At 38.2% G+C, this 27,894-nt stretch overlaps 1 protein-coding gene across 1 annotated transcript; it reads left to right on the top strand.

Annotated features, from left to right (window-relative positions):
• The first annotated feature begins 125 nt into the window (after nucleotides 1–125).
• On the top strand, nucleotides 126–27,483 carry LOC149834096 (nuclear poly(A) polymerase 1-like). Its single transcript, XM_090011210.1, has 12 exons — nucleotides 126–965; nucleotides 1,134–1,211; nucleotides 1,373–1,480; nucleotides 15,749–15,811; nucleotides 15,909–16,070; nucleotides 23,583–23,696; nucleotides 23,882–23,944; nucleotides 24,026–24,355; nucleotides 24,786–24,953; nucleotides 25,041–25,844; nucleotides 27,013–27,089; nucleotides 27,182–27,483. Exons 1-12 carry the CDS (start codon nucleotides 849–851, stop codon nucleotides 27,228–27,230), a joined length of 2,133 nt encoding a protein of 710 aa, XP_089867336.1. The 5' UTR covers nucleotides 126–848; the 3' UTR covers nucleotides 27,231–27,483.
• The last annotated feature ends 411 nt before the right edge of the window (nucleotides 27,484–27,894 follow it).

Raw genomic sequence — 27,894 nt, 5'->3', positions numbered from 1 at the left:
AAAAACACATTAAGCTCTCTCTCTCTCTCTCTCTCTCTCTCTCTCTCTCTCTCTCTCTCTCTCTATATATATATATATATATATATATATATATATATATGCAAACCAAAATCATATGGAAGTCCGGAAGAAACCAGCCTCGCGGAAGAAACCCTATGGTACCTGGGGTTATTCCTACCGTATTTTGACGATTCTATCTCCATGTCAATCGCTTCCACATTCGGAGGGTCTCCCCCTCTAATCCCCGATACACCAATCTAGGATCCCCTCTCCCCTTCCCCTCTGACGGGAAAACCATTATTTTCCTTTTGAATTTCGTTCAGTGGTCACTTGCGGCACTTGTTTTCTGGCCTGGTCACGGTTTCCTGGACCGATCGGTTGGTTTTCCGGCGAAAATTCGAAGTGGGTGGCGGCCAAAAGCGGTTTTCCGGCTGCCATCTTCGAGAAGGGAACTTGTGGCTTTGCGTGTGAGGGGCTTTTCGGTGGTGGTCGATGTGATCATCCTTCGTTGTTAGGGTCTGAGTTGTACTTTGTTGTCTTAATCGAAGCGACTGTAATCCCTTATGGGCTTCTAGTGTACTTTATTTCAATCTTGTTTTTTTCATGATTTTTTGTTATTACCTCTTCATTTGATAGTGCAGAATGGATGTTTGTTTATCTTTTATTTTGATACTTTGATGATAATTGGTCATATTTGAAAGTCTACTGCCATTTCCGGCATCTCTGTGATCTTTATTCATAAATTAGAAGTGGGCATGTGTTGAGAATTGAGGTTTGGGGTGTTCATCTTGGAGAAAATTGGGGTATATATGTCAGACTATATGTGAATTTGGTTAGTTTTCGGTCTTATGGCAAGCGCCGGACTCGCTACTCAAAATAATGGGCAATATCTTGGAGTAACAGAGCCAATTTCATTGGGCGGGCCAACTGAGCTCGACCTCATTAGGACGCACGATCTCGAGAAGGTCAGTATGTCACATAGAAGAGAAATTCAGTGTAATTTGTATGCAAACGTACTTGAACATCTGATATCATGAGGACTGTTTCCATTAACAACTACATTGTAGTTTGTCTTGATTATGCACTGTGATGACTGCAAAAGTCTGATAAAAGCAAGTATTTGGGGCATTCAGTTTCTTGCAGCTTCTGGATTGTATGAAAGTCAAGAAGAGTCAGTTTCTAGGGAAGAAGTACTTGGCAGATTAGATCAGGTGCAGCTGACATTTCACAATTTTCATTTTTTTAAAGCTTTTTTGGACAAATGCAGTTGGGGGCTCTTTAGTTTCGTGTAATGTAATATGGATTTTTGTAAAAGAATGCATCTGTGGGAATTTGAATAATTTCTGAATATGAGCAATCTGTGACTTATCAGATAGTGAAGATATGGATTAAAAAGATTAGCCGGGCTAAAGGATTCAATGAGCAGCTTGTGCACGAAGCAAATGCTAAGATATTCACTTTTGGTTCTTATCGTCTTGGGGTATGAATACTCATCTTTTCTGGCATATTTTAGGAGTATTTAAAATCTTGGTGTTTGACTTATCCACGGATGAATTATGCACCATTTTTGCAGGTTTTGACTTTGCTACTGATTCTGAAAGGTGTAGTGAAACATTATGTAGAATTCATCAAGCAAAATGCCCTTGTGGCGTTCCAATTGCATATTCTATGTTCAAGGTTTTTTGTTTTTGGTGAAGTTTTTATGTGTGCATATGAGGTTAATATAAACCTTTATCTGAAAAGATATAGCTAAAATTACCCAATAATATAAGAAAATCAAACTTAATTGGTTCTTTTTGAAATTTAAAATGGTAATAATTTCTTATGAAGCATGTTGTTTCTAGAAACTGAAATCATATAGAAAATCTTTTGTACAGAGAAAACTTTTGGTTGCCTGCTTCTTGTGGGTTCTATGGAGTTTCCTATCTCATACTCGCTGTAAAGTAGCATAATGTTAGATGTTTGTTGAGTGAAATTAAATTAGCTTAATCCTGCATACTTGTTTAGTGTACAGGAAAGTTGATAAACAGTTCTATAGCTCGCTTCCATCTTGGAATGCAAAATTTAAGTCTCGGTTTGACAATTTAGGAACTGCTTATCTGTCTCTGATTCAACTCATTCTTAGGAGTTTTGGGTAATTTCAAACTCAGTTGTACAGTTGGCTTGGACATGTCCTTCCCAAACTTGGCCATTAGTTTGGTTGACTCGTCTCTTCTACTTTGCCAACTACATCAGAATTTGCTTCACTCATCTGATCCCTACTTATCCCAGCTCTTCATACCACTGTTTTGATAAGACTTTCTTGGCCCAACTGATTGCAGTGCATGATCGCTGAGTTTTACTTTGCTTAATGCTTATCAGCATAGTTTGTCCAAGTTGGTCTTGTACCCATAACCTCTTGGCAGACAATCAATTCCTGTTGTGCATCCTAGGTTTGTATGGTCTCAGATTAGTCGTATCTTTGTACGATTTCAGCTGTGAGTGTTGGCCGAATAAGCTAAATTTTGAGTTTATAATGGACTCTAAGTCTGATTCAATTAGGGAAAATCTTCAAATCATGGGAATAATAGTAGGATTCTCCTAAATAACTATTACTGCATGCTTTTGAGCATAGACTCCGAACTTTGCAGCTGACAGTGGAGAAAATCATGCTATCATACTTACGAGAGTGCAATCAAGCAACTCTGGAAATATTTCAAATTAGTTAAGTTCCAATCTACTTGATAGCAACCTTGTTGCTAAGGTAGAAAGAAGTCTTAGTGTAAGTTAACACGAGCATATTCCATTGTCTTTTGACTTAGATTGACAACTGCTAGTTTAACTAGATATTTGGAGCACTAGATAGACTAGAAACTGTCATTTGTTTAAATAGGTATTTTGAGTGTCTTTATTTTCATTCTTTAATATGAGATTGAATTTTAGCTCCTGCCTTTATTATCTCCAACTGATGAGTATTGAGTAACTATTCTAATTAAAAATGAAAATTAACAGGTTGAACTCAGAAGAACTCTTTCTCTCTAGTTATGTTTTTTTTGTTTTTTATTTTTTTGTTAATTTACTCCACTATTCTGGCTTCATTATGCTGATAAATTTTGTTAGTCTTCCAAATTATGTGTATAAATTGGCAGAATGAATTTCACATGGTGTATTGGTAGCTAATACAATAGGTGTCCACGATATAGCTAATAACATAAGCATTTATTATCATCATACAGAAAGAAATCACAAGATTTTCCACAATCCAGTAATTGTATGAGCAATGTGCATAAATGTTCAATAATAGGATATCTGAATACATTTAAAAATATGCACATGCATGCAAAGACACATGATTATACCTCTATTCTAGCTATCCTTATTTCTATTCCAGTGCCATGATTACCACAAACACACATTGGTGGTTCTATTTGGTAATAATATTAGCCATACACTTGTTTTTAGCTTTGCCGACACCAAGATGGTGCTGGAAATTGTGAAAAAGTCACCTTGAGATTCATGCCCTGCAGTCCACAAGTGGGGAGAGGAGGAAAATAGAAGCAAGAGAGATAGAGAGGATGGGAAACAATGGGTCAAGTGTCTCTTAGGTCACGCCCCAGCATATATATATATATATATATATATATATATATATATATATATATATATATATATATAAAGTGAGAGAGAGAGAGCCCACCCCTTGTCCTCTCCTTCAAAATTTGCATGTTAGATATGTTCTTTGGCAAATCTGACCATATGGATGTGATCTCCATGGCTGAAAACATCTGAATAGACTCTTGGTTCAAACTTTTTTGATGTGTAGATAGGATTTTATAAGGATTAAAAAGTCAACGGTTTTGAAATCTCTGAAATTTTCTCTGTTATAAAATCTTACCTATACATCAAAAACTTTGATCCAAGAGTAGTTTAATCATATGTTTTTGTAATGAAACAATAAGTGCACTACCACAATGCCAAAATAGGCTACATTTGGACACACACAAACACAAATGCCACTTATGGGCCAAATACACAAAAGCCATAAAGGGGCTAACACATAAACCTCTGAAAAGAGAGGAAGAACACCAATATAAAAACAAATATATATTTCAATATGCTTAGAACAAGCATTAACACAAGAAGGGGCTAACAACCCCTTTATATGCAAAAGAGGGTATTGGGAAACTCCCAATATAGATGTTAGGAGCTCTCTAACGGTCATATTTATGACCGTTGGAGAGCCCCAACAGCTCTATGATCATATTGATCATAGAGCCCCTAAACAAAAAGGGGTAATTTACAAAAAAGAAAATAAAGAACAAAAACCCAAAACTGTCCCTAATGGACAACACCTATTATATGTATAAAATGACCAAAATACCCTTGATCAAATACCCAAATTACATAGCCCAATATATATATATATATACATTTTAACAGTTTCCAATTATAGAGATCACATCTATACGGTCAGTTTTGCCAAAAAAACATATCTAAGATACAGATTTTGAAGGGTAGGACAAGGGGTGGACCATCCCCCTTCTCATATATATATATATATACATTTAGAGTATTTTCTGTGGTACAAAAATGTCCCTTACACTATAATAATACAACATAAACCTAAAGACGTCAAAAGACACTGTATAAAATATCAACTTCTCCAATAGAAATGATGCCGGTAATTGGAAATAACCAAATCCCTCTTGTTCTTGGACACACAACAGCTTTTGAGGCGAAGGTAGTAATCAGCAATAGGGGATAATAACCTTATGTCCTTATCAATTGGAGACTGTCTTTACCTGTTTGCAACTAATTACAAGTTGTAAGGGACTTTGTCTTCGGAAAATAACTAGATGAAATATTTCAACTTTGGGTTTTTTTAATTGCTAGTAAATTTAGTAAAGGCCTTCGTTCTAGATTTAGAAAGAGTATGTTTCCATGATATGGGACTGATTTTTAGCTCCTACTTCTCTATGTCAAATTAATGAGGCAGTTCCCCATTTAGACCTAAAACCAGAGTTGCCAATCACAGAAGCGGGAGTAGGAAGGGAGAAACGAGAAGCGGGAAGTGAGGCATTTCCAAAATTTTAGGAAGCGGGAAGCGCGAAACAACTTAGAAGCGAAACCGGAAATCATTTCAGAAGCGAGAAGGAAATATTTCTGAATAGACTTGTGACCTCTGAATCACGTTCGAATTGTTTAGTCTAGAGTTGACCAAAATTTTGGTCATTCATGTAAAATGGTGGTCTTCAACAATTGCACGAATAACTCACAAACAAGTGTCTATTAGAGACACTACAAGCATGACCCTTGAAAGGGTATAAAAGGAAGAACACTTGAAAAATAAATAATACTTTATTCATGCACAAAATGCTTAAGAAGCATTGTAATTTACATTGAAGGGGTTCACCCCTATATATACAAAAAAGTGGAAGAGAGAGGAGAGCTCATTTTGTGCTCTCCAAAAGAGACGTTGGACTCTACTCCAACGACTCTTATTATAGCTGTTGGACTAGAGTCCAACATCTCTTATTATAGCTGTTGGACTACAGTCCAACAACTATTTGCTTGAAACTTGATTGGATCAAATATCTAGTTCCTATTGAATTAAATGCTAAAAAAGAAAATAAAGGAAAATAGAAAAAGAACATAATAAAAAGAAAAATATAATAATAGTATTAAATAATATATATGTTTTACAATTTACATTTTAACACTCTCCCTCAAACTTACGGTACATTGAGCGAAAGTTTGTCTAAGAGGAAGTGAAATCTGGGAGCAGCAAGAGGCTTGGTGAAGAAGTCTGCTAATTGATATTTTGATGTAACATATGACAAATCAATGGTTCCATGTAAGTATTTCTCTCTGACATAGTGACAGTCCATCTCAATGTGTTTAGTGCGCTCATGGAATGTCCGGTTGCTTGCAACGTAGATCGCGCACTTTTGTTGTCACAACGCATCTTTGAAGCTTGCGTTGCTTTAGCTCCCATATCCGCTAGCAATCGTCTGAGCCAAACAACCTCTATAGTGGTGGTTGCCATGGCTCTGTATTCAGCTTCGATAGAGGAAAGAGATATCTTCTGCTGCTTCTTGCACCTCCACGAAATTAAGGCTTCACCTAAGAACACGCAAAAAGCAGTAGTTGAGTGCTTATTATTGGGATCACCTCCCCAGTCAGCATTAGTATATGCAATTAAATTTAATGAAGAAGAAGTCCAGAAGAGTCCTCGTGAAAGAGAGGGTTTTAAGTTTCTAATAATACACAAAACTGCTCCCATATGCACAGAGGTGGGAGCATGCTGAAACTGACTGACTGTATGAACCACATGAGCTATATCTGGCCTAGTAATGAAAAGATAAGAAAGAGTTCCAATAAGCTATCTGTAAGGTGTAGGATCATAAAGAAGGTCTCCATCATCAATTTTCATTTTAATATTGACAACTTCTTGAGTGTCCACTTTCTTATATCTGTAATTCTAGACCTGGAAACAATATCAAGAGCAAATTTAGATTGAGATATCAAATACCCCCGAGGGGAATAAGCGACTTCAATGCCTAAAAAATATCTTAATAAACCTAAGTCAGTCATTTTAAAGTGAGTTTTAAGAAGAGATTTGATATTTGCAACTCCCTGTTTGTCGCCTCCGGTGATGAACATATCATCCACATAGAGAAGAATAATAATAATGCCTACATTAGATTTCTTAACAAACAAAGCAGTGTTAGTTAAATAAGGTTGAAAACCAATATCAAGCATAACATGACTAAATCGGTCATACCGAGCTTTTGGAGCCTGTTTAAGACCATAAAAGCTTTTTTCTAGACGAAGAACTTTATCCTTAGGGATACTAATACCAAGTTGGGCTTCTATGTATACTTCTTCAACGAGATTCCCATTCAGGAAAGCATTTTGGACATCCAATTGAAAGATAGGCCACGTTCTAAAGGAGACCAAAGCTATTAAAGTTTTAACAGTGGTCATACGGGCCATAAGAGCAAATGTTTCTTCATAATCGATGCAATACTCTTGGGCATATCCTTTTGCCACTAAACGGGCCTTGTACCTTTCCAGGGTCCCCTCACTTTTGGTTTTGACTTTATATACCCACCTACAGCCTATAGGTTTCTTACCTGGAGGGATATCTTGGATCGTTCAAGTGTTGGCTTTTTCTAGTGCATCCAATTCTTTTTTCATGACTTTTATCCATTCTATATGATTTTTGGCTTGAGAATAAGATGATGGTTAAACATATGATTGTATTAATGTAATGACTGCCCTATATGTGGGTGAAAAAGATTCGTAAGGCACAAATTTTTCAGGAGGTCTAGAGATTCTAGACATTCTTCTGGGTGGAACTTTGGAGTATTTTTGTAATTCACATGAAAGATTTTTGCTCTCTACATCTTGAATATTGTAGACCAACATCCCTATGGATTTGCTCTTCATTGTCATCATTTTCAACAATAATAGGACTTTGATCATTGTCAAGGTCACATCCAAAATCACATTCATTGGATTTTGAAGTTGGATCAATTAAAAACGAGTATTCAGTGACATCCTTGGATTTTTCAAATTCAAAGAAGCTTTTTTTTAAAAAAAAAAAAAGATACATTTCTTGATACATATAATTTGTCATTTTGAAAATCGAAACACCTTGAGCCTTTTTTATTATTAGCATATCCTAAAAAAGGCACATGGGATTGCACGTGGATAGAGTTTATCATTTTTGTTGGTGAAAACATAGCATTTGCATCCAAAGACTCTTAATCTAGAATAATCTGGAGTTAAATTAACAAGTTTTTCTATTGGAGTTGTATTCTTTAATGAGGAAGATGGCATCCTATTGATGAGGTAGGTGGCAGTTAGGATCGCTTCAACCCAAAAACTTTTTGGAACTTGATTTGCAATTAGCAAGGTCCTAGTAGTTTCCATAATGTGCCGATGTTTACGTTCGGCTAGGCCATTCTGCTGTGGAGTGAGTGGACATGATCTTTGATGCGTAATACCATGTAAATTAAGATTGTCTTTGAATTCTTTGGACATAAACTCTCTCCCCGAATCAGTGCGAAAAACATAAATATCATTTTGAAACTTATTTTTAACCATTTTATGAAATATTTGGAAGTTAGCAAAGACTTCAGATTTATGTTTAAGAAAATAAATTCAAGTATGTCTAGAAAAGTCATTAACAAAAATGACATAATATGTATAACCACCTTTGGAAATAACTGGTGTGGGGCCCCAAACATTCGAATGTATTAACTCAAGTGGTCGTGAAGAAACAAAAGTTCTACTAAGAAATTGTAACATTTTCATTTTGCCAAGAATGCAGTCTTTAAAAAAAAAATTTCAGAATTACAAAATTTTTCCAAACTTGAAAAATATTGAATTTTAGACATATGAGGATGGCCAAGTCTTTTGTACCATAAATCCAATTCTAATTTCTGAACATTATAACAAATGCATTCTTGGGTAATTCCAAAAAGTCCATTTAATAGAGTCCTCCTTCTCTATGGCCTTCCCCAATCAACTTCCCTGACTGGCGATCCTGTACTTAACAACCATGATAAGAGAAGGATATATTACATCCATAGTCAGATATTTACAAGACAGATAAGAGATTCAAATTAAGTTTTGGGATATATATAACTTCTGGGATAAATTTTTTTTTGGATTTTGAAGATTTTTAAAACATCCTTTTCCTTTTAATTTCAAGAGATGTGCCATCGGCTGAAAAAACCTTTGACACACTTGAGTTATTTTTAAGACATTCGGATAGACTATTAACATTTGGGGTCATGTGAAAAAAAGCACCAGAACCTAAAAGCCAAGGAAAGTTACCTGAATCGGAGAAAGATGCAACTGCCGCTCCAGTTGAGGAGGATACCCCTTTGAGAAGAGGTTGAAGGATTTTCATCAGTTGGGTCATAGATACAGGTGCATCTTGATCTTTTGACTCAGATTTAACAGATGCAACTCTTTTTTCTTCTCTTCTTTTTAACTTTGGACATTGAGGCCTATAGTGCCCCCCCGATTCATGACAATGATGACAAATGACTTCTTTTATCAAAGTCACCGTTTTGCCTTCCAAAATGAGGCGGCTTGTAAGTACGAGTATGATTCCCCGGTCTAGACCAAAGTTACCAGTCGAGGAAGCGAGAGCGGGAAGCGAGGCACTTTCAAAATCTTAGGAAGCGGGAAGCGTGGGATGACTTAGAAGAAAATTACGAACCGTCTCGGAAGCGAACCGGAAGCGACCTAGGAAGCAAACCGGAAGCGAGGGGGAAGCGAAAAAAATAAAATTACAAAAAAGTGAAAAAATGGGGAAGCGTGGGGGGAAGCGTGCTTCTCATAAATGAAAAGCGCGCTTCCCATAAAAGGGAAACATGCTTCCCAAAAAAAAGCGCGATTCCCTGCACGTTTCGGAAGCGCGACGTTTCGCGCTTTCGAAACGCGCTTCGGGGAAGCACACTTTCCCATGAGCCTAGTCACTTTCGGTAACTCTGGTCTAGACACAACTAAAACTGAGTCATCATCAACTTTTGGAGTACTTTTTCTAAGTCTATTTTCCTCCATAGTGAGCTCTTCTATAGTATCAACAATAGAAGAAATTTTTCCACGATGTGAAATGGCCGATTTAGTGGATTCAAACTCCGGCTTTAGACCATTCACAAATTGATAGAAATGTTTCATATCGAGTTGCTTTTGGTGAAGCTCGATATCTTCGGCACAATGCCATTTGGGCTCAAGAAGAGCCAACTCTTTCCAAAGTTCGGACAACTCATTGTAATATTCTCGAATAATTTTATCTTTTTGAGTCATTGTCCGAACTTTGTCTTGTAAATTACACATATGTGCAATATCTTTAAGGGAATACATATTTTTGAGGTATTCCCAAACCTTATCGGCATGCTCAAACTTAGCTAGACTAGAGCATTTTTTAATGTCTACGCTATTGATGAGCCATGACATAATTTTTGCATGTCCTATCCTCCACTCTTTCCATTTCTTTTCATAAGTGGCTAACACCTTACTCTTCTCTTCCTCCATTAGAGGAACCTCTTTATCACCCTCTTTCTTGGTAAGAGATAGTTTAGGTTCCGAATCGAAACCATCCACTATATCCCATAAACCTTTTCCCCAAATGTGGTGCTTCGTAATCGAAACCAAAATTACATAGTTAGTATCATTTAGCTTCATAGGAATGATGGTGATCTTATCATTGTCATCCATCTTTTACAAGGGTAAGAGAGGAATAGATAGGAGGAGAGTGAGAGAAAAGAAAAGAAAAGAAAAGAAAGAGACTAGACAAGGGAATAAGAGAGAGGATACAAAACCAAATTTTTTGTAGCACAAGTCCGCATTTCTTCAAACAAATCTTCTTGAGCCAAGAACAAGTCGATGAAACACTTTTTGTAAATGTGGCACGGAAATCAAGGCAGAAGCACTTCAAGATCTAAGTATTCTGTAGCTCTGATACCATGTAATGAAATGGTGGTCTTCAACAAATGCACGAATAACTCACAAACAAGTGTCTATTGGAGACACTACAAGCATGACCCTTGAAAATGTATAAAAGGAAGAACACTTGAAAAATAAATAATACTTTATTCATGCACAAAATATTTAAGAAGCATTGTAATTTACATTGAAGGGGTTCACCCCTATATATACAAAAAAGTGGAAGAGAGAGTTGAGCTCTCCAAAAGAGACGGACTCTAGTCCAACGGCTCTTATTATAGCTGTTGGACTACAGTCCAACAGCTATTTGCACAGTCAAGTTCCAACAGGAACTTGACTGGATCAAATATATAGTTCCTATTGAACTAGATGCTAAAAAAGAAAATAAAGGAAAATAGTAAAAGAAAAAAAATATAATAATAATATTAAATAATATATATGTATTACAATTTACATTTTAACAATTCATACATAGCCAAATAATTTTTCTCTTTTCAGAAAAAAATTGGACATTCTTTTCATGTTTATATGTAGATGGGATGGCTGTAAAGCTGGGATTTATGACTACAACTAATACCAACACTTGTTTGTGATAAATAAGTGACCGTTCATTCTCCTGGACCTTTTTTCCGTAATTCAGCCATTTATTCGATTTTAACATAACTATTTTCCTCTTGAATGTTAATGTAACGACCCCAACTCATACCCTTTGAAAATGTGGAATATTTTTTATTTTTTTTATAGTTGTGGAAAACTTTCCTACAGTTCCAATTTTAGTTGGATAACCACACACCACAAACCAACTTACATTTATCATTCATAACCAACTAACTGAACTCTTTTATTAATAAATCAATAAGAGTCATATTCAATGTCAAAAGTGAAATAACAAATTGCAAGAAACAAGAAGAACTAAAAGAAAACAAAAGTAGAGCCACTCTCTCCGTAAGTGAAGCCGTCTGAAACAAATGTGACCCTCGTGTCCCCTCAGAAGCGAGTCGATTTCACTGATCACCTGTGTCTGGGAAAAACCAATAAAAGAAGAGGGTCAGAAATCCGAAGAATTCTGCGTACAGGTTTCCCTAATGAATCAAATAAGAAAAGAGCATAAATAAGATCCATGTAATATTTTAGAAGGATACAATCATAACCAAATTATAAGGCAATTAACCATTCATGCAAAATAAAATAAACATTAAGCATGAGGGAACACTAAGTAAGTAACAGTGATTATAATTTAATCAATAAGGGTATTTGAATGCAAAAGAGATCAACCAAGTGAATAGGTAAACTTGCATGAACTAATGCATAGCAAGAATATGCATGATTTATGTGTGATGCATGAACCCTTATTATCTTTCATTTATGTTCCATCTTTCCATATGCATGCCCTATTAAATGCACCCATCTTTAAGTTCCTCTTTTTAATTACCGTGGCCCGTGGATACACCAAACGGGTACAATCCCTGAGGTCAAGTAGGGTTCCCGGGGTAACTTCACACACAATTTGTATTTTATTACCGGGTTCCAAACTTAGCCCTCGACCGATATCAGGAAACAACACCATCCATCGGAACCTTGGAAAACAACATCCAAAGTCGGGGACACCATGAAAAACAGCATCCACTGGCGCCACTTTATTGGTATACCAAAACAACAACAGCTGTGTCAAAACACACCACCCCCAGGAAAAGTGACGGACTCTCCCTAAAACCGTGGCCAGGAGAAGAATCTCAATATCGGGTTCAGGGGCAACAATGCACACGGAGTTTTTGTATCCTCACGGTTTTCCCCAAACCGCAACATCCAAGATTCTCACGCTAAAGCAGAGACATCAAGGAGAAAGTGAATTACACTGTTCTTTACTTTCTTTTATCTGGTTATTAATTCATCTCTTTTACATTTGCAATTTACATGCAGAATTAATAACATAATCTTGCACATCAGCATGCTAAGCTTTTCACGGGACCACAACCCATGACAACATAGAACAGTGCGGTAAAACAATAATATTACATTGGATTTGTTGCAATGCATTAAAACTACTAAAACATAGAACAACTTGTTCTCGAGGCTCACCCAGCCTCCTGATGATCCATTTGACCATCGATGTACTCATAAGCAAAAATCATCAATCACATGCCTCTATCCATTATTTTCTACCCGCCTTTTCAATGCATATGTACGACAAAATTTAAAAATGTGCATGAAACAATAATATATTTATGCATGTGCATGAGTTCACTATTCATGTACATGAAATCATTTCATACACATGCATTCATTTATGATTCATAAGTACATGTGGACAATCAAGCAGTATTGTACATGCTATACACACATCGATTTCATGTATGTATCTGCACTTAAACAAATTTTTCGATAGCATAATACTTAGGCATGTCCGATCAAATAAAAGCATATGAACAAATCTCATTCATAACATGTATTAAAATTACCATACATGCATATAACTAAATCTGGAAATTTAACTTGCAATTTTAAAGATCTAGCTCTAGAATCAAAAGAACACTAGGTGTTAAAGTATACATGTAATAATTTTTTTTTTCTTACCAAGCCTAGCCAACCATGTTGGCTAGTGTTCAGCCCCGACTCGGTTGGGGGTTCAGATCAGGCTGGTGAACTCTGATAGAGATAGATAAATGATTTCTTACTTTTTTTTTTTTCGTGTAACATTTTATTCATGCACCCATACCAATTCCTTAATGACATGTCATGCAAAGAATCTCAAATACCTATATAAGAGTTGGTGCTTGACTTGTAGTGGATAATACCTATAAGTGAGGTTTTCCTTTGTAAATATGATGTATGGGCATAGCAAGTCATTGGTAAATATACATGAACACCTTTATATTTCTAGTAATATTCCCTGAAATTTCCAGAAATGAGTGAAGCACTGAAACTCCTCATGAAAACCACTTCAATCGAAGCATCATTAGGTATTTCGAAAGTTGAATATGTTAGAGGCAGCTGCTGTTAGCCATTAGAGACAGACTCCAACAGTTTGTGAAAAGAAAATCTGTTAATAGAATAAACAAACCCATGAAACACAAAAAAATTTCCAGGACACTTCTTTTAAGGTCTTCTGGTCTGGTCTTACTAGAAGAGGTGTTACATGATGTATCTGTTGTGCATCTCAAATGGATAGTTAAGTGGATTTGCCATTAACTCATGAAGAAAAAGTGCCAAAGTCTGCTTTGATCTCCAACACCTAGTGAATATTACAGATCATGCTGCATCATCTTGTGTCAGGGAACACCAAGACTAATTCAATCATGCTGTTATGTGGCCAGAAGATGGCATGCAACATGCACAAAAATAAACTGATTATTGGGTTAATGCACATTATCTTTTTGAGTGTTATCATTTTTTTTTCCTAAATCTCAAATGCATAGTGGAGTCATGAACTTTTAGTTACTATTCAACTGAGGTATATGTTCTCTGTACTTATCAAGGTATTTTATGTACGATGGACTAAAGCACTCCAGATAGCAACCCACTATGCTGAGGGCAAGTTACCAATTCTCATAAGCAAACAATAGACACCTCAAACTCCTCCGCCCCAGCAAACCAAAATTTGGAAAGGTTTCTCCATCACACATCATGAAAGGCCTCCCAACATAATAGAAAACATATAACAAATTGTGCACACAACAGAGATTTTTTTTGTAGTACAGGTATAAACAGCCGATATCAAGAAGCATACATGAAACGAAAGGTGCCTCAACCAAGTGTAGCACATAGTCACAAAACACAGTAATAGCACCACTTATGCTATAACAATGCTAAAACCAGCCACACAATCTCAAACATATGCAACTCGATACCACAGAAAACTGAAAATCAGATTACTAGACTATCGGTCCTGGAGAAAACTTTTGCTAAACAAGCTTATCAGCCCCAAAACTGATTTCAATAGCCTCCTTATATAAAACCGACACTAGAGAACTCAAACCCACCCAAACAGGTACCAATAAAATCCCATAGCATCAAATCTCACAAATCTGTCGATTTGGGGTTTCCGGGGCCTCAAACCCCCAAATCTGCTTCTCTTTAATGATTTCCCTAAACTATTCCATGGAAAACAAATTTGCACCCTCTTTCTCACTCGAAATCAAGAGGAAAACCCATACCTTTTTAAGTTTTTCCGGCGATCGGAGGCTGGGAACGCAAAGCAGAGCCGGCTGGCGATGCTCCTCTCACTGCCGTGACAGGGTGCTCGCTGGAGGTTGGCGATGGTGGCCCTGGTGGCTGGGAACAACAGCTAGGGCTGGCGTCGGTGGTTGTCGCACCCAAGGGAAAGGACAGGAGAAGGGGGGGCTGCCGTAGCCTGCGGTGACTGCTGGTGGCTGCAGCCTTTCGGGCGACCTTCAGCCCTCCGCTGCACGCCCACACGAGAGAGGGAGAGAGAGAGAGAGACGAGGGAAGAGGGTGAGACCCCCTCTTCCACTTCCCTTTTATCGTCGACCCCCCCCCCCCCCCCCCCCCTCTTGCCGAGAGGCGCGGGGTTTCGGTTACGCCTGCCGTTCCCCCTGCCTCCCTTCTGGTATTGCAGGAATCGTGCCTAGGGCACGATTCTTGCCTTTCTTTCCCCCTTTTGAAAACGGCAACCCGATATCGGGTTTAAAAACCCTACCGGGTTACGGATCCGGTCCGACCCGGATCTAAGGGTTTCCCTTTTTTTTTTAACGAGAGGGCCGGGTCCGGGTCTGCGACCTGCGGCTCGGGATCCAAACCCGACCGCAACTTTGGACCCTTGCCTCCCACTTGGTATGGATCCAGTCGTGGATCCCCTAAAATTACTCATATAATATATGTTTTTATATATATTTAATCTTGTATACGAATATATAGGGTATTTTACCTATATCCATATGGATCCTATCTGGGTATTGGATCCGAAATGTGGATCCCAAGCCCATATATACAATATATGCGTAGTTATCTCTTAAATAATTCGCCTAATTAAAATTTTTGCACTTATGTAAGTACATATATGTTTTACGAGATAAATATATATATAAAGACCCCTTTATGGGTCCCGGATCTGCGACTTGGATCCCAGGCCCAAATCTCATAAGTTTTTAAAAAAATCGTGGTTATTACAGTTAAGGATACTACTATTGCAATGACATCTCTTATTTGTTTATTTTAAATAAAAAGTTATTATTTGATTGCTTTCTAATGAATCTACACTCTCGGTTGGCTGGTGGAAGTTTTTCCTTACCTTGAAGTTCTTTGACCATATTTGGTGGAGTCTCAATGTGAAATTCCTCTTTAGGTACATGGCCCAGGAGCTGATATAGATACACTATGTGTTGGCCCAAGACATGCTACACGAGAAGTAAGAGCATTTGACTGCAATATTGTTGCCCGTAATGTATTCATGGGTGTTAGAGCTTTATTGGTTGAACTACAATGGTTTTATGAATTTCTTCTAGGAGGACTTCTTCGTGGAGCTTCACACTATGCTGGCAGAAATGCCAGAGGTGACTGAGCTTCACCCTGTACCTGATGCTCATGTCCCTGTAATGAAGTTCAAATTTAATAGGGTCTCTATTGATCTTCTTTATGCAAAGCTTTCTCTTTGGGTCATTCCCGAGGTAAGTATTTGTCTTTTGGTGCATTTATTTAACATTAGTTTGACATGTGGATGATATGAAATAAATATTTTATATGTACTTTATGATTTTTCTCAATATATTTTGTCTTATTCAGAATTTTCTTATCAGAATATGGTAATGAGCTTAGTAAAAAAAATTGCATGTCTGATGAAGTGCCATAATCTCACAATGTTTAAGTAATTTGCTACATGCTACAGTTCCTTTCTTTTGGGACATTTATGTATGCAGTCTAGAAGTGCTGCTCGGTGACTGGAATGCTGTATCTGTTATACTCTAAACAACCTATATGTGTGACTGATAGTACAAATGGACTTGTATACTTTCTATGGGTTATGATTGAATATTATTATCAGTATTTTCGGTGATGCAGTACAACTTTGTCTCATTTTATCACTAGTATGTGAATATCTTCACATGATATATAAATTTTCCCTCAAGGTCAGGTCAGTTTTCTTTTCTTTGGTTTTTGAGGGGAGGATAGGCTAGTAATATATCAGACTAACATGAAGAAAAAAGTATTATCGTGTCAAATGATTATGTCATCAGTTCTTTGACCATGTCAATTAACTTTGATGAAGATATTCAGAAGGCTTAAGACTCCTTGACCCAGCAATTATGAAGGCTTTGGAAGTTAAAAAATGATGATTGATAGGCTTGGTATGACAAAAGTTAGGCAACCTTTTATGAGACTTCGTAGTCTGTGGTTCAGCCTGCACAGGAAAGTAGAGAGAGAGAGAGAGAGAGAGAGAGAGAGAGAGAGAGAGAGAGAGAGAGAGAGAGAGAGAGAGAGAGAGAGAGAGAGAAAGAAAATCGGCTGGGGCGGCACTAAATTGCTCGACCTCCAAGCCCTAATCTTCATATGTATAAAGCAGGTATACAACTATCCTTGTAATATCAGAGATATTACAAGGATGCCATTAATGAGTAATATACAACATGTGTTTTCAATTAACATACCATGCGTATGGATCTGGATCCAGATCCATATGCAAACTATATTTTAACACCCTCCCTCAAGTTGTACGTGATTTTGGAGCATATACAACTTGCTCTTCAATAGCCAAAATTGACGTCCTGTTAACCCCTTGGTAAACAAGTCTGCCACTTGATCTTCTGTTTGAACATGACGTAGTTCTATCTCCTTCATCTCGACTTTCTGCCGTATGAAATGTTGATCAATCTCAATGTGCTTCGTTCTGCTATGCTGGATAGGATTACATGCAATGTTTATTGCGCTTTGATTGTCACATAGAAGAGAAGATCGAATAATTGTCTCCCTAAGATCACTCAATAAGTGTCTAATCCATGTGGCTTTTGCCGTGCCTGCAGCCATCGATCTGTATTCAGCCTCTGTACTCGATCGTGCCACTGCCTTTTTTTTTTCTGCTGCTCTAGGACACTAAATTGTGTCCAATATATACACAATATCCAGAGACAGATCGTCTCTCATGTGGATCCCCTGCCCAATCTGCGTCTATATAAGTGATGAGTTCATGTCCTCTATGCAGATTATCGTTCTTGCGATAAACAAGTCCGTCTCCTATAGTTCCTTTTAAATAGCGTAGAATGCGCTTCACAGCTTCCATATGACCCTCCGTTGGAGCATGCATAAACTGGGATACCTGATTGACAACATAAACTATATCAGGTCTGGTAAAGGTCAAGTACTGTAACATCCCCACGAGACTTCTATACGTTGTAGGATTGACACAAAGATGACCATCTTCAGAGCTCAGCCTTTGATGTAATACACTAGGAGTACTGACTGGTTTGCAATTCTTCATCCCGGCTCTTTCCAAAAGGTCAAGAGTGTATTTTTGTTGCATGAGTGTCAATGTGTCTTGTTGTCTGTCAACTTCCACACCAAGAAAGTACCTCAACTCCTCTAAATCTTTCATCTTGAAAGTTTTCATTAAAAACAGCTTCACGTCTTGCACATGATTATCTGAACTCCCAGTGATCACAATGTCATCAACATATATAAGAAGTATAACAATGTCTGCCTTTTGGTAAATAAAGAGTGAGTGATCCAGAGAGCATCTTCTAAAACCATAACTCTGAATTTACATAGAGAAACTTTCAAACCAGGAACAGGACGCCTGTTTCAACCCATACAGAGATTTTCTTAGTTTGCACACCCAGGCAGTAGGATCCTTCTCGGCATAACCAGGAGGTTACTCCATATACACTTCTTCCTTTAAAGTTCCATGCAAAAATGCATTTTTAACATCCATCTGGCTAAGGCTCCAACCTCGATCGACTGCTAGGGATATGATGACACGAATAGTACCCATTTTGACTACCGGACTAAAAGTTTCATCGTAGTCTTCACCATATTGTTGTGTGAATCCTCGAGCAACAAGTCGTGCCTTATATCTGTCAATGCTTCCTTCAGGCTTATACTTTGTTTTATAAACCCATTTTGAGCCAACTACATTCTTTCCTTCTGGCCGAGGGACTATTTTCCCAAGTCTGGCATTCATGAAGAGCTTCCATTTCTTCATTCATAGCTTCAGTCCAATGACGGGATTGAAGAGCTTGATTAAAATAAGTTGGTTCATCCTGTTTTATGAGCTGAGACATAAAAACTGGAAATCAAGGGAGAAGGTCTCATAACTCACCCATCGTTGAATAGGATGCTTAATGCATGACGACCTTTGAGCCGGATCATTGGCGATGCTTTTCACATTCCTCGGCTCTGTATTTTTGTCCCGTCTAGTGTATATCTGCCCAGAGAAGCGTTCTACTAGGGGTGACTCAACTGGAGACTCAACTGAAGAGAATTCAACATGTATCTGTGAGTCATTCAACTCCCTACTCAAGCCGAAGGAAGGACAATTTGTCTGACATGTTTCTCCTGTATTAGCAAAAAGATCTGCGCTCATCCATGGATCATATACTTCTAATTCTCGAGATGACAACGCTGCAGAGTCATTGACCTGAAAATTTTGTTCGTCAAAAACAACATTTCTGGAGGTCCTAATACGTTTTGTAGTAGAATCATAGCATCGATAACCTTTGTATTCATCTACATACCCAACAAATTTGCACTTGACAGCCTTGTCCTGAAACTTATTTCGCAGAGATGAATTAACATGTATATAACATACACAACCAAAAACACGCAGCTCATCGTAAGAGGGATTTTGCCCGAATAAAGTATAATAGGGAGATTTCCGATCCAAAAGTGCCATAGGAAGACGATTTATGATATGAACAGATGTGTGAAAAACTTCTGTCCAGAGACTAACAGGCACATTGCTATCATGTAACATGCTCATCGCGCTCTCGACAATATGCGTGTGTTTCCTCTCTGCAACCCCATTTTGTTGAGGAGTATGAGGGCAAGAAACCTGTCGACTTATTCCTTTATCTCGAAGAAAGGCAATAAACTCGTTCGATGAATACTCTCCTCCACCATCACATTGTAAATGCACAATATCACAAGCAAACTTTGTTTTGACCATCGAATGGAATTCCCGAAATATTTGAAAAACTTCATGCTTGTGTTTTAAGAAATATATCCAAGTATAACGGGAATAAGAATCAATAAAGATAACATAGTAACGACTGCCAGAAAGAGAAGGAATAGGTGCGGGTCCCCAAACATTAGAACAAATAATCTCAAATGGCTTTGAAGCTCTTTTATTTATAACATGAAAATGAAGAACATGACTTTTGCAGAGTTCGCATGAAGAACATTTATTATCATTACCAAAAAATGAACATAAACTAGACTCTGGAAGGAGACCATCAAATACAAGATTTTCAACGAAACCCCGACTACAATGTCCCAAACGACTATGCCAAATATCTGACTTATTACAATGAGATGAGTTAAAAACTTTCAATGAAGGGAAAAACAAAGATTCTGAAGGTGAAGACACTGAAGAATGCTTGGACGACTTCAACTGGAGAACTGGGACTGAAGACGAAGACACTGAAAGAATCTCCTTGAAGACGTACATGTTTCCTTGTCGCTCCCCCTTAGCGAACGTCTCCTTCGTTCGTAGATCCTTAATATAAACAGAAGAGAGAGTAAATTCGACGGAAGAATTCATAACGTCAACAAGTTTAGCTACAGAAACAATGTTCTTTTTAATATTGGGAGCAAGAAGTACATTGGACAAGTGAAGTGAGGACTTTGACATAGGGATATGTGCACTGCGAGTATGACTAATGGAGTGATAAGTTCCATCTCCCGTCACTATACTACCTTTTTCAAAATAAGGCAATAAGTGAGATAACTTACCCGCATTACCCGTAACATGTGTGGCGGCACCTGAAGCAACATACCATTCGCCTTGTTCATTTTGCTTGATTGTCATCTGTGACAATGCTGATAACAAAAGTTGTTGCACATCTGTGGATGGCACTTTTGTGTCCACAGTGGTAGCTGATTTATTCTCAATTTTGTTTATTTTTCCTCTGTTTTGTAGATTAAACCAACAATCAGCTTTCACATGTCCTCTTTTGTTACATAAGAAACAAGTGGGCACTCTCCTCTGATTCCCTGTACTAAAAACCCCTTAAATATTAGGTGTAGTCAAGATACCACGTCCTTCCTGCCCAAAACGTTTGCGGCCTCTGCCTCCTTGATGCCCTCCATTCCCTCGTCCAAAACCTACAGAAGTGTCCATGGCCAAAACTGAATGAGGACGAGCTGATTCATTTCCTTCTGCCCTTTGTTTCATAATCATCTTATGATGGAGAAATTTCGCTTGAAGATCGTCAAAAGTGGGCAACTGTGGAAGGCATGATAAAGCTGTGGTAAGCATGTCAAAATCAGGGCCCAATCCATTGAGAAGTTGTTGAACTTTATCTTTATCTGCAATAACACTTCCAATAACCGCTAATTGATCAGTAATACTCTTCAAGTGGCCTATGTATTCCATGACTGTCATGGAGCCTTTCTTCAAACTTTGAAATTCATTTTTTAAGTACATAACTCGGGCTTCTGATATCTGAGAATATGTCTGGGACAACTTACTCCACAGATCCGCCGCAGTGCAATCATCTGAAAGAGTAACCAACACTTCTTGAGAGAGTGTTGACGTAATATAAGCAATCAAAGACTGATCCCGCTTCCTCCAAGCTGTATACTCTGGATTCTTAATAGAGATGGTAATTGTGTCACCCTTCTCATCCTTGGTTTCCTGCAAAATAAGTCGTGGTGGTATAGGAACTAAACCATCCAGATGTTCATCGAGATCCTGACTCCGTATAAAAGGAAGGATTTGCCTCTTCCAAGTCAAAAAATTAGAATGAGTAAGTTTTTCTGTAACGAGCTGACTCAAGAAATTTGCAGAGGGACCGGATGACGATGAGTAATCCATATCAATGGGACAATGAATAAGCAAACAAAACGAATGGAAGAAACAAACAGGCTTGAGATCACTTAATCAATCAGGAGAACTTCAACAAGACATGTACCTGTGCGACCGATATCTGGAAATAACCTTTTTTTTAAACAGAATCGAGATTGTAAACAGTTACAATCTGCCTGTAGGCGTTGCACAGGGGACACTAAATAGCAATAAAGGAAAAAAAATTTCTGGAATCAAAGAATTTCTGGAATCAAAGAATGAATAATAATAAAAAAAACTGACACGTTAAAAGTGGAAAACAAAAGAGAGTTGCAATAAGTGACAGATGGGGAGACGAGTTGCAGTTTTATTAAAACTGACAGACGTTAAGAGGTTTATGGCTGCAGTCAGAGAGGAGAATAAAAAAATTTTTGAGATTGGGAGTTGCAACAGATTGGGAGTTGCAATAGACAGATTGAAGAGCTGAGTTTCAATATGGCAACGAGTTTCAATAAAGGAGAGAATGAGAAAAGGGAAGATTGAAGAGCCTGTTTGAGATTGGGAGTTGCAACAGATTGGGAGTTGCAATAGACAGATTGAAGAGCCGAGTTTCAATAAGGGTAGGAGACGAGTTTCAATAAGGGGACGAGTTTCAATAAAGGAAAGAATGAGAAAGGGGAAGACGAGCCAAAACCTGGTTTTACAAATCTCGCTGAACTGGCCTCTAACAGGATTCCGCAACCCTGAGTTTTGATACCATATGAGACTTCGTACTCTGTGGTTCAGCCTGCACAGGAAAGTAGAGAGAGAGAGAGAGACAATCGGCTGGGGCGGCACTAAATTGCTCGACCTCCAAGCCCTAATCTTCATATGTATAAAGCAGGTATACAACTATCCTTGTAATATCAGAGATATTACAAGGATGCCATTAATGAGTAATATACAACATGTGTTTTCAATTAACATACCATGCGTATGGATCTGGATCCAGATCCATACGCAAACTATATTTTAACACCTTTTACCAAAGAAGTTTCATATCTCACTGGATCACATGCTTTTTTCTTTGGGAGTCTTTGATGATAAGGGCTTCGTCTGGATCAAACAGATTGATTAATGATGATACAAATTTTAGGTGGGTGATTTTTTTGTTTAAGTTTTTGTAGAGAATTCAGCAGTCTTGGTAACATAACCCTATTTTGCACGTGCACATGTGCACACATACGCACAGACATATCTAACAAAAACTTATGATCATTGGCTTTTTTTTCACCACTACCATCTTAACCTTTATGGATCTACATCTTGAATGTATTCAAGCTGAATTTTTTTTCATTAGTACCATGATATTTCAAAATAGGTGATTGAAATTTGTGATTATTTGGAATTCTATCAGATTAAAAATATCATAATAAAATTACTCTATTTACAAAATAGTGCAAATATTTTACTATGGTTCTATCGGAGCTTTACTGAATCATGTCCAGTGTCTCCAAATAAAATGTCTAGAACTTTTTCTCTACAAGGATGGTTCTTATCCTTGTAGGACTCGTTATCCACTGGCACCATCATGATGCTTATGCATTCTTTTGGTGATATTTGTCAGATGAAACTTCTGACAGTCTCTGTTGAGGGACAAGTTTCAGAACTTTCCTATATATGCAAATACTGGCAGAGAAAGAATGTTTGTACCCTTTAGCTTGCTGGAGAACAGTATTTTTTGTTGGCTAGGCCAGAAAGAATGGTGGTTTATGTAGCAATATCACAATTATTACCATCTTTTCCACAGGTCATAGTGCTGGGATTGTTATAATATTCATTATTATCTCATTTGCTATGTCACAGGGACTCGGCCAACTGGGTGCCGCACCCACGTCGACGTGACGCGACGCAACGCGGGTGCGGCACCCGGTGCGGTCAACCTGACCCTGGGTGCGGTCAACGCATCCAGGGTCATTTATGTCCAACTTTTGGACATTATATATATATATATATATATATATATATATATATATATATATATATATATATATATATATATATATATATATATATATTTGCCGTACCCCACACCCAAGTTTTTGAAAGTGCCGCACCCCCGCACCCGCACCCGCACCCGCACCCATGTGACATAGCTCATTTGCAAGAATTTCTACTTTGAACATCTTCCTGCCATTTGATGCAGGATTTGGATATTTCCCAAGATTCAGTATTACAGAATGCTGATGAACAGACTGTTCGTAGTCTCAATGGGTGTAGGGTTACTGATCAGATTCTGCGATTGGTTCCCAATATTCAGGTTCATTTTTTGTTCTCTTTCCCTTCACATGGCTGTTTTTGCAATTTTTTTTCTGGGGGAGGGTGTGGAGGACGTGCCAGAAGTCATATGTGCTCGTCCCTCTATCATATGCATGCTTTCAACCCCTCTTCAGATGTCTTGGTGACTAGCATTTGCCAATATTACATTCATGTCATATAAGACAGAACCTCCGGACGACATTGCGGTGCATGAGGTTTTGGGCCAAGCGTCGTGGTGTTTATTCTAATGTAAGGATCATTTAATATGAAAGATGGAACTTTTCTTAATCTGCTGTTGTTTGGAACTTCTAAATTCACTATTTTAACCAGGTTTCCGGCTTCCTTGGAGGTATAAACTGGGCGTTGCTTGTTGCTCGTATCTGCCAGCTGTACCCAAATGCTGTGCCAAATATGCTGGTGTCTCGCTTTTTCCGAGTTTACACTCAATGGCGTTGGCCAAATCCAGTCATGCTGTGTGCTATTGAGGAGGGTCCTCTAGGACTTCCAGTCTGGGACCCGAGGAAAAACCCTCGAGACAGACTGCATCATATGCCAATAATTACACCTGCTTATCCATGCATGAATTCTAGCTACAATGTGTCGCTAAGTACTCTGCGAGTTATGACTGAGGAGTTCCAACGAGGAAAGGAAATCTGTGAGGTGGGTTGTTGCCTCCCAATTGCTTCATGTGATGTGATGGGAAAACCACAAACATGCAAATTATGTAACTGAACCGTATTTTATTAATGAACAGGGTAGGTGCTGGTATTTTGTTTATTCTCAGTTTCTAACAATGCCTTTCTTTTGGATTCTGAAATTTTCACAAATTATTAGTCATAAGTTTCTCATTGAGTTCACAGGAGGTCTTTTGTATTAGCTGTAAAACTCCATTTATGTTACTATGATCAAATTTTAGTATCATTTTTTTGTTAACCACCACAGGAGATGTTAAGCTTTGTCTAGCTTCCTCATATCTTCTTATTTTCTTTGTTGCACCTTTGATCTTCTGGATTCTGTATGCATGCGTGACTTTGATTTCTGAATCCAATTTGACTTTTATGGAATAGACATATTGTTGATATATCTGTAGGAAATGGAGTCTGGCAGTCAGGCAGACTGGAAGAGTCTGTGTGAGCCTTATCCCTTCTTTGAAGTATACAAGAACTATCTTCAAATTGATATCACAGCGGAAAATGATGATGACCTGCGCAAATGGAAAGGCTGGATTGAATCTCGGCTTCGCCAGCTTACACTGAAGGTGCTTTAATCGACTAATCTTTTGCAGCTTATTTACTCCCGTTTCACTATGCTTGCATCACCGTTGAGCTGTTCTATGTTGGTTCAGATAGAGAGATACACATACGGTGTGCTTCAGTGTCACCCTCATCCAGGAGATTTTTCAGACAAATTGAGACCATTTCACTGCTGTTACTTCATGGGTCTGCAGCGAAAACAAGGCGTACCTGTACAGGAAGGTGAACAGTTTGATATAAGACCAATTGTTGATGACTTCAAGCAGTCTGTGGCGATGTACACTCTATGGAAACCTGGCATGGAAATTCAAATATCTCATATTAAAAGAAGAAACATACCACTTTTTGTCTTTCATGGTGGTGTTAGGCCTTCTCGTCCTCCAAGAGCAGCTGGAGTGGATGGCAAGGTGAGCGGAAAGCGGAAAAGCACCAGCCTGGGTCAAACAGAGAAACCACATGAAGCCGTAGTCGATGGTGATGCAGGTGCTTATGTAGCTATTTCTTCAGGCAAGAGGAGAGCAACTCAAAGTGGCATTGGGACCTCTTCTAGCATGCCTAGGACTTCAGTCGCCGCACCTGATGATCAACAAAGTACAGAGGGGACCGAAAAATTCAGCCCACCTGTTGGAAGCTCATCTGAAGCAGTCACAATTGAAAAGATAATATTGATTCCAACAGATGGAGCTTCAGCAAATGGACTCCAAGCCTTCCCTGTGGAGCAGGAGGAGTTGGAAGAATTCGGATTAGATGTGCAGAAAACAGATGTGAGACATGCACAAAGCATCACAACCGAGCCCTTGATGCCAAAGTTGGTGGCTGAAAAGGAAGTTGATAGCAGCCCGTCTTCCTGCACAACTGCTCACTACTTCCAAAGTGGGGATTTAGAAGAGCTTGAGGTTTTGTTTCATACCCTATCCTGTCTATGCAAAATAATTCTCATTATGATTCAAGCATCTATCTAACATGGATAAGGATGCGGGAATGGGACACAATGTGAGAACGCGGACAAGACAATTCTGAAAAATGAGGACATGGAGGCACGGCCATATGCGTGCACACACATAGACATACAGACATGCACAAACACGTATAATTCTTAATCAAAAGCAACAAAACATGAATATCATCTCAATTTCAAGTTCAAACTCTTGAACAACAATTCTAATTCACTAGTGCACACACATATAGATAGATACAGACATGCACAAACACACGTGTATAATTCTTAATCAAAAGCAACAAAACATGAATATCATCTCAATTTCAAGTTCAAGCTCTTGAACAGCAAGTCTAAATCACTAGTTCACACACTTATAGACAGATACAGACATGCACAAACACGCGTATAATTCTTAATCGAAAGCAACAAAATACGACTATCATGTTAATTTCAAGTTCAAGCCTATGGCACCTGGACACTCCATTTTGCCCTCCGTACCTGTGTTGACACCTGGACACACATTTTACCCTCCGTATTCAATTTATAATTTATAATTATATTTTCAGTTTATAACTTTATATTTTCATTATATAATATATCTTTTAGATATAACATATATATTTAGATTATATTTAGTTTATTTTGTATTTATGTGATATATATATATATATATATATCTCCGTGCCCACATTTTTTGAGTACCCGCACCCGTACCAAGGTGACATAGGTTCAAGCTATTGAATAACAATTCTAAATCACTATAACTCAAAACAATCAAATAATAAAACTAAGTTGTAATTGAAAGGTAATATAGTTGATGAAAAATTTTAAAAGAAAAAGAAAGCAAGTGAATACAAAATAAGTAATCAAGATCATGAAAGGAAATAGATAAAGTCAATGACACTGTTGATTGTGTGTCCATGAACTGTCCTGGTGTGGCTGAGTGTTGTGTCATCTTGACGTAGGATACACATGCTAAGCGTCCATGTGACATAGTCAAACATGCAACCATGCATTTATCTGTCCTTGACCATCTGCTTATTCATTTGGTTTAATGTCATATATAAACTAATTTGAATATGAACAAGCACAATGTGTAACTTTTAGTTACATTCTTGATCAAGCCTGCTGTGAAACCCGGGCGGTCTTCAAATGGATTCTCTTCTGATGCAGCCAAACCTCAGCCCAAGGAACTGATCAGGTAGACAAATTCATATCCTACATAACAAATTCGGTTGAAATTTCACAATCCTCGTGCTCAGGTCGTCCTTGCTTTCTTGGAAATCTATGCAGGCTAAAGACACCTTTGTTGGCACCGAGGTCCTCTAGCACAAACACATGAACTGTATGCCAAAGAGCAAGACCAGAATCATGCTCCACCTGTAAGTGTTTTTTACAGAGATCCCTTGGATGCATATACATAATCTATCCTTAATAAGTTTATTCATAGAGATGCCAAATGACATTGTGGATGTATGAGCAATAGTGGGCAAGCATGTCGGGGAGTAAAGGCTGGAAAAATCCTCTATAGGGGATCCATGGAAAATGCAAACATTTTGTTTATGTTGGAACTTGTGCAATATATATTATACTTATGGAATTACCATCTCATGAGATAACCACTGTTTTGTTTTTGTTGTTTCTCCTTATGATGAGGCATGCAACTGCGACCTAAATCTTTTTGTTAGGCCTCTAATGGCCTGCTTTGTCTGTAAAGATGTTCCAGTGGCAACCCTCCTTTGGTTGTCATAAGGGGCATCTATGCCCGTTTTCTTCCAAGCCAGCAGGCGATAGGCTCCTGTGATCATAGCTTTGGATGTCCTTTGCGGGCTAGGGCACTCACTCAGGTTTACTGTCTAGGGACAACCGTTCTTAGTCGGGTTCCTCATCATCATAAAAAAAAAGAAGGGTTGGTTCAAGGGGCTGTTAGGGATGGCAGTGGACTGGGCCAAGGGCGGGGGACAAGGTCTCCACCCCTGCCCCGTCTCAAAATTCTATCCTCCATC

Source organism: Nuphar pumila, chromosome 6 (assembly GCF_984573655.1).
Source record: "Nuphar pumila chromosome 6, dmNupPumi1.hap1.1, whole genome shotgun sequence".
Lineage (NCBI taxonomy): Eukaryota > Viridiplantae > Streptophyta > Magnoliopsida > Nymphaeales > Nymphaeaceae > Nuphar > Nuphar pumila.
Note: the sequence above shows the minus strand (reverse complement) of the source record. Positions and strands in the feature narration are given on the sequence as shown.

Excerpts from the sequence above, each read along its gene's own strand:
- LOC149834096 (XM_090011210.1), top strand. The coding sequence starts at position 849 with ATGGCAAGCGCCGGACTCGCTACTCAAAATAATGGGCAATATCTTGGA. Across the intron at positions 15,812-15,908 it reads CAAGACATGCTACACGAGAA|GAGGACTTCTTCGTGGAGCT; the intron begins GTAAGAGCATTT and ends AATTTCTTCTAG. Across the intron at positions 25,845-27,012 it reads GGGATTTAGAAGAGCTTGAG|CCTGCTGTGAAACCCGGGCG; the intron begins GTTTTGTTTCAT and ends TTCTTGATCAAG.